We start from the raw sequence: 8,282 nt of genomic DNA, 5'->3' as shown, positions 1-8,282 counted from the left end.
ATCACAGTAATTATACTTTATACTTTCAAAACACTACACTAATGTCTACAGCATGTTTGTGTAGAAAGTTAGCTTTATATTTGAAGTTGATATAAGGGATGAAGAAACCTGTTAGGATGTTCTCCTGTTGATTCACATAAAAAAGCCTCAAGCTACTTACACCAGGATTCTCGTGTTCCAGAAACCAAAGATAAACTGAGTTGTTCAGTTGCAACATCTAATTTTAAGGATTTGTTCATTTCTTTAACATGCATTTCAAATAGAGGACTTAATTTACCTTAACTGTCAGGTCCTCTTTTAAATTCATGGGTTTAACTGATTTTTCTTTCATAAACCTCTAAACTTGGAATTGCTTATACCTTATTGAATTGAAAGGAATGTTTTTTTTTTTTAATTTTTCAAAACACACATATCTCTTGGTTGTATTTTCCCAGTGCAACGCTAGAAGCTTTTTTTTTACTCCAATCCTGTAGCAAATACTGATAATGGCTCTAACTTTCTTAATCTCAAAACATATTCAAAAGCAAGATTACCTCAAAATGAACTGCTGAGGCTAGACAATCTAAGAAGTCCATCTACCTCTATTTCATCTTGCATATTATTCAGTTATATATTGTACAGTCCCTAAGGGAAAAAAGAAACATAGGAAAGTAACTCAGAAGGGCCATCAGCCATTAAAGCGTTGTTTATCTTCAAACAGTACCATCTCTTCTCAGAATGTAAGTCAACATACCCATAGCACCTGCCAGGGTGAAACTGCTCTGCCTAAATGTCTTGGATGAGCATTGGAGCCAATTAAATTTGTACTAGCCTGTTCCAGGGAAAAGGCTTTATTGGAATACTGCAGCACAATGAATGTTTCAGAAAAAATTTTTGAGAATCAAACATACAAAATTCATCTATCTTTTGGAGGAAAGGGCAAGAAAGGAAAAAAAGAGACCCCAAACCCCCTGATAGTTGTTACATCAGAACATTTACAATAGTACATAAAAAGGCTGTAGAAAGCATTTATTCTAATAGCCTTGGATGTTCAATCCGTGTAATTGTCCAGTCTGGTTTTGCTCCTTCTGTAAATTCTCTTTGGAACCTGGAAAAGGAAAGATAGTAAATGAAGGGCTGTTAAAACTTACTAATCTTATAGAGCTACTAATACAACAAGAAATCATGACAAAAGATTTTACTTCAGAGTTATTCCTGTAACAGCTACTTAGGCTCTAGTGCTTACGCCTCAAAATGGAAGATTAAAATTATTTCTATGACAAGAAACAAAATCACTGACTTCAGAGTGTTTTGGTTCAGATCCCACATACAGGATCAGCCACAGCAGGGGCCCAGATATCAAGGGTTTTCACAGCAGTAACTATGAATAAAGCTTTGTGGCAGATCTTCATCTGTCAATAAAGGGGTTCATTTAATGGGATGGTAATTGCATTGAGAAGGGAAATCACATGCTACACATTCTACTTGAAAATTTTCATTTTTACTGAACTATACTCTAAATAGTAATGTATTTTGAGAACTACATCAAAGATCAAGTTAACAGTAGCACTGAATCTCCCTGAAAGAAAACTCCAGAGTTGTCAACAAGAAAATGAAAATATCCACTCCTATTTTTAAAGTCGTCTTCTTTCTGCCTTTTGTAGTCATTAATGACTTCCTCTCTGAGCATGTCAGCTTTGACTGCTTGTCATCTAAAGATAAGCCTAAGCTTCAAGCTGAATATTCATGCTCCTAAATAACCTGCATATCACAGACAAGAGCAGTATAACCTCATTGCTTTGCAATTACATGCAAATCCACGCCTGCAAACTGTTTTCTTCAGACATCCAAATACTTAACACTGGGCTTCCAAGGCCTGCAGTGTCTTTGCCCATTTGTCTTTAGGTTAAGGAACACACACTTGCAAAGATCTCTCTGCTGGGGATTGGGAAGATATTTAGGCTTTAAGGGAAGGCTCTTAAGGTTAATAGAACCTCAGAAGCCTCTAACTCTAAGGAAGATGCTGAATTCAGCTAAGGGATGGATCCACAAAAATCCATTCAGGCAAAAAGCATTGGTGGCCTCATGAGTGTTACCTTTGCTTCAGAGCTCCTCATCAAGTAGACGCCATACTTTCAATTTCAAATGTGGGAGTAAATCATTGACCATATTGCATTTCTCACACAAAAATCGTCGCTTCTCCCAACTTCTGAGAATCTTATTTTCAGTACATTTTGCCAACTGTGCATATATTTTCTGTGCTGCTCTGACATCAGTACACCAACACAGACATTACTTACAAGCATTCCTGTGAAAAATCCATCTACCTAATGTGTGCTTTGAAGGCTTGGATCAGTGGCATGAATTGTTTGAATATCAGGTGATGCTTCCTTTGTTCTGCCTTTCTGCAGAAAGCATTTGGCTAAATAATTTCCTCTTTCATGAGCTACTTTTTCAGCTAATTGCAGTTCTGACTTCTGTGGGGAAGTGACAAGTCGACAGCACTACACTTTACTGCTTGGCTTGACTGCACTGCTGTTAGCTGAGCTACAAGAAATGCAAAACAAGAACTGGCCTATTTCCTGAAAGCTGCAGGAGCGGTATAGGAAAGGATCAGAAACCTCACTCAATGCTCCAAATACTTCTCTTCCTGATAGAGAAAGAGTTCCCATTAATGTCAACTCAGAAACAAGGTAATAACATAATGACTTTGAGGGGTATTTAAAAAATTTGGCCCTAAAATCAAAACTGGAAAGCTGGATGAGAATGAACTTACTTTAGAATCAAGGTAAATTAAAACACACCAGGTTCTGCACTGGCACAGTGTGAATGCCTACAGTTCCCCAACTGCTTACCACACAGCCAGCACACGTACATGGGGAAAAAAAAAGGACAAGTGAACTTACTCATAGTTTGCTGTTAAAAGATGTTTTTTTTCTTTTGTGCTTTCATCTCCAAACACAATCTGAAAAACTTTGGCTCCGCCTGGTACTTCATCAGGTAGATTAGCACCATTCAGATACCAGAAACACATCAGGATGCTAACAAACTTTCTTCCTGTTGGAAATAAATCAAAGCACGAGTTAGATCTCATGTTTCTCATTGGCCAAATACTCCTATTTGCTACCTAGCATATATTCTAGTAAGACTCTAGAAGGGCAGCTGACTTCAGCCATAAAGAATACAGGATAGAATAATAAGTGATAAAGCTATTTAGTGTCATATTCATTCTAATACATACTCAGTAGAAAAGTATGTATTTTAGCATGAGTGTGGTGTGACATTGTATATTATGAAATTGTATGACAAAAAGCTGGTTCCCATAAGGTCCAGAACTAACCACTGATATGACAAAAGTACATAGAGTAGTACAAACCCAGGAACAATCTAAGAGGAAAATAATAATGCCTATCTCCCAAATCAGTAAAAAAGCTCACTGGGTCTGACTTTTGATTTCAACTTGAAGTGCACAATGGAAGACCCATGGAATACAAATAATCTCAACTGTGTCTGATAAGGAACAGAACACTTAATGTTGGTATCCAACCAAAAGAAAAACTTGTTTGAGCTCATCACTAGCTTAATAAAAACAGTCAGGGAGCCGTAGAACAAAATACATTATATGAAAAAAAGACTAGAACAGCAAAATTGATTTCATTATCCAGCCTTCATTATTCTTCTTGGAGGATGTATTTTCGTTGTTGAAGCAAACAGCTTTCAGTATATAGTAGAAAAATTGTTTTTGAGTGGTTTCAGATTGCTGAGGACTAACAACATAAAATTCTGTACAAAAGAAGAGGAATAAGCAAAACCTAAACAGAAGTCAAAACAGTACCATGACATATTAACAATAAACTCTTGTTTCTGGTTTAAAAGGAAATCAAGAAATTACATACAGATGAGCTACAAACAAAAAAACAAAGAAAGGGAAACAGTACTCAAAAACACATCTGCAAGGAAAACACCTGCTTAGTGGAACACCAGGAAATAAAACTGCTCATTGCTGAAATGTTTTAGGATTCTAAACATACCATCATCATCATAGTAAATGCGAACATCTCCTTCTGTTGTGTACATGATTGAATCAATGTCAGCTGCTAAAGCGTCCCTGTGGCTGTCAGGGAGCAAAGAAATCTTTTCCTTCAGCACCTGAAGTACCTAAATTCAGAAAAACTGTCACTTAGTTTTTCATTAGGAAATTGAAGTAACAATCTTTTTCTACTGCAGTTAATAAAATGAGCTGTATTGTTAAAATATTTGTGCAACATACACCACAGCAGAAGTGAAAAGCACTGGGAGGTCTGGGCACTCCTAACCCTCATTCAGCAGCACTGAAGAAGATCCATTTACTGCTCAAAACCAATGGAAAACAAGTATCTTAAAAAATGCTTAGAAAAGGTACTGTCAAAAGAGTAGCTGTGTTGCAAGGCACATAACCACAGAAAACACCAGTTAAGCTTCCACAGTCACACGCTCTGCCTTCTCACTGATGATTTCTCACTATGTGTAGGTTCCTAAGCTTTTGGTTCAATTATTTCTTAGTTATCTTTCACAAATTTCTTTGAAAATCAGTTTCATTACCACTAAGTTTATCTTTGCCATTTTGTGATCCACATTGCCTTCAAAAAAAGTTTAAACACTAGCAAAACAGAAAAGACTGCAAAATCATTGCTCTGGGAATTAAGTTCCATCCCACATTCACATTCACAGTACCTGAGTGTCCTACAACCTACATTGCTGTGCTAAGCAGAAAAATGGTGTGGTGCACAAACTGCACAGAGGCATCACCTCAAACACCACATGAGAAAGTCAAGTCACAAGAAAAGATGAAGCTGTGCAGCATGTATTTTTCAAAAATATTCAGTTTTTACCCTAACTTGATTTGCCATTTCTGAACAACATAGAGGTTACACAGAAGCAAGAGGCAATCTTCACTAGAAGGTATTGGTTTCTAGTACATTTTTCAGATACAAAATTCATTGGTCAAAGAAACAATGAAGTAGTGTGGTATCACAGCCTCATCTGCTACATCATCAGGTTACATAAGGTCTCTGGATCCAGGTAAAACCTGAAAAATTTAAGATGACCAGAGGGAGTTCTTTCAAGAGGAAGCAGAGGAGATGCTCTTTGAAAACAACAGCAAGAAACAAACTCACATTTTATTGCTATCTCTGTTCAGAGAGAGGAGGCAAGATTGTTCAGAGGGGATGCACTAGAACAGCACCAGAGTTTTTGCTGCAAAGGCATGGGTGGCAATAGGGCAGGCCACGCTGACATCCTGTAACACGGCAGACAGAGACCTGGAGTATCTCCTCCACTTCACTCTGATGCATCTGCCACCTCCATGCCCTGGGAAGGCCAAGACAACTTCAGCAATTAAAAATTCATAAAAACACAGAAAACACAGCACTGATATTTAACGAGGTCAGTCATACCCCTGACACCACGACACAAGACTGAGGCCTTTCAGCCAAAACCAGTAATTGCCTGTATGATCTGTGTGGGGGTGGGAACACATCAGTGCAGCAGGGATGAGCACAAACCCCTTCCTTTCTTCATCTGAATTCTGGTGCACAGAAGCTTCAGCTGCCTGCCTACACCTGGAGACTCACAATTCCACCTGCCATCCAGAACCCACTGCCTTTCAATCCTTCCTGGTACACCAGCAATCTTTTTGGCATTTGGTCCTGATGCTCAATGGCCAAAATGTACTTTAAATACAGTAAATTTAAATTAAGTTTGCCTTGACATTAAACATAAAAAAAGCTGTGGGACAAACAACTGGCCTGTTCTGTGATACACTGGTTTTCCCAAATTAAACCACTGGCAGTACTTATAGGTAATGACAGGTCAAATGCATGTTACTTCACTATGGAAAATCAGTTGCTAGAACAGGAGATGGAAAGCACTTACCTCTGGGGACACAAGTTCATCCAGCAGGTCAAGTTTACGCTGAGACAGCAGCTTTGAAACAACAGAAAAGGCCTACCAAAAAAAAAGTATATACATGAACAAGCAACACTAGGTTGGCTTATTTTTCAGACTAATCCATCATTACATGACGAGGTACCCAAATATTCCATGATTTAAGATTTCAGTATCTGCAGAGGGTATCACCATTGAATTGCAAGCCCTCCAGCATTAAAAAAGTGATTTCATGAACAGATAAAATCATAAGGTTTCTTTTCAATCTCTCATTTAAAGCATCAAATCTTTTCATATTAGGTAACGGAATGCATAGCTTACTAAAACAAAGCATTGCAGTACACTGTATCGGTATGTTGTTTTCACTCTTTTTGATAATTCAAACAGTCTGTGTCTTTCCCTGTAAATATTTTGTTCCCCTGCCCTCTTTTTCAACTCATCTCCTGGTTTCAGTCAAAACTGAAGCTTCAATTTAGAAATTTTCATTAGAAATCTGGTTTAATGTCTAAACTTCAGGAAGCAAACCTCCTCAATTTTGCAGGTATATTTACAGACAATAATGTCTCTACATATTCAATTAGTGGTCTTGTAAAGGACGTTGTGTAGGACTCTACAGCAAGTAAAAACAAACCAAACTAGGACAAGATAAAACAGGGGGTTCTGCACACATGGGAAATAATTTGGTACAGGCTGTGATGGTTTTTTCTCTCTTGAATTGATATTAATCACTTTAACATTATGTGCTGTTTTGAGCTCGTTTTTTTTGTTCAAAGTAAATATAAAACCTGGAAGTTTCACAGCAGACAACTGTCATTTTTATATGATGAGCTTTGAGATCATTACCTCTTTGACACATTCTGTTGACAAAGCTTACTTGGTTCAAAATTTGGAGAAACAAGCATATACACCAGCTTTGTGTCTCCCTAAACTTTATCATTTTAGGAAAACCTGCTGATATACATTTCCCCTTAAAGTCTCTGTAATGTTTGGAAGCATCTTCCTTCATGCTATTTTGGGGAATTGCTAAATCAGCTCATTTTAATTGTGGAATCTGGGAAAAGAAAACAAGAAATTCCTAAAGAAAAGTACATCTTAGCTTACATCACTCCCCCCTCAAATGTGGTGCTTGGAGCCAGCAGTGGGGAACTCCATCTATTTTACATTTTGGAGCACACAGGTACTAAAATATCCACACATGACATCAGGTTGGACACCAGGAGAAATTTTTTCACAGAAAGGGTTGTTAAACATTGGAATGGGCTGCCCAGGGAGGTGGTGGAGTCACCATCCCTGGGGGCATTCAGGGAAAGACTGGATGTGGGCAGTTGGTGCCATGGCCTAGTTGACAAGGTTGTGATTGGTCACAGGTTGGATTCAGTGTACAAGAGAGACATGGAGCTCCTGGAGTGGGTCCAACAGTGAGGATGGACCCACTGAGGATGGACTCAAGGATCTCTTACAAGGAAAGGCTGATGGAATTGGGCCTGTTCAGCCTCATGAAGAGATGACCGAGAGGGGACCTCATTAATGTGTATAAATATCTAAAGGGGGGTGCCAAGGGTTCCAGGCTCGTCTTGGTGGTGCCAAGAAATAGGACAAGAGGCAACAGGCAGAAATTGATGCCCTGAAGTTCCACCAGAACATGAGGAAGAACTTCTTTACTGTGCAGGTGACTGAGCACTGGAACAGGCTGCCAGGAGAGGTTGTGGAGTCTCCCTCACTGGGGATATTCAAGGACCGTCTGGACGCAATTCTGAGCAAGGTGCTCTGGGATGACCCTGTAAGAGGAGGGAGGTTGGACGAGATGATCCACTGTGGTCCCTTCCACCCTGACCCATTCTGTGATGATCTCAGAGCTCTTCTCCAACCTAATGGATTCTGTGATTCCATGAAACAAAACGCGGGCACCGCCAGGCCCCGGGGAGGCTCAGCGGGTCCTTTCCCCCCAGGCCGGCCGCTCTGCCCTCCCGGGGCCCCGCTCACCTGCTTGGCCCCCCGCGTGAACTCCTCGACGCTGAACTCCTGATCGAAGTAGAGGCGGATGAGCAGGTAGTAGAAGCGGGTGCGGAGCCAGGCGATGGGGCTGGTGATCCTCACCACCACGACGCGCCGCTGCGGGCCCTCGGGGCCGGGCCCGGCGGTGCTGGCGAACCGGGCGCTGGGCCGGGGCGGGGGGAGCCGGGTGGGCCCCAGCGGGGCCGTGGCGGCGGCGGGCGGCGGCAGGAGCCGAGCGGGGCCCGCCAGTGCCCGCGCCAGCCAGCGGACACGGCCCGGGGCCGCGCAGCGCAGCGCCATCCTGGGCCTGCCCCGCCCCGCGGAAACAGAGCCCGCCGCCGGTTCCGGCGCCGCGCGGGGACCTCCCGAGGCGAACGGCGGCT

At 41.1% G+C, this 8,282-nt stretch overlaps 1 protein-coding gene across 1 annotated transcript; it reads right to left on the bottom strand.

Annotated features, from left to right (window-relative positions):
- Positions 1–657: 657 nt before the first annotated feature.
- MAIP1 (matrix AAA peptidase interacting protein 1) lies at positions 658–8,207 on the bottom strand. Its single transcript, XM_032693452.1, has 5 exons — positions 7,888–8,207; positions 5,893–5,964; positions 4,011–4,137; positions 2,886–3,036; positions 658–1,087 (listed from the first exon to the last, which is right to left on the bottom strand). The coding sequence occupies exons 1-5, from the start codon at positions 8,197–8,199 to the stop codon at positions 1,009–1,011; spliced, it is 741 nt and encodes a 246-aa protein (XP_032549343.1). The 5' UTR covers positions 8,200–8,207; the 3' UTR covers positions 658–1,008.
- Positions 8,208–8,282: the final 75 nt, after the last annotated feature.

This window comes from Chiroxiphia lanceolata, chromosome 7 (genome assembly GCF_009829145.1).
Source record: "Chiroxiphia lanceolata isolate bChiLan1 chromosome 7, bChiLan1.pri, whole genome shotgun sequence".
NCBI lineage: Eukaryota > Metazoa > Chordata > Aves > Passeriformes > Pipridae > Chiroxiphia > Chiroxiphia lanceolata.
The sequence above is the reverse complement of the archived record's forward strand: the minus strand, read 5'-3'. Positions and strand labels throughout refer to the sequence as shown.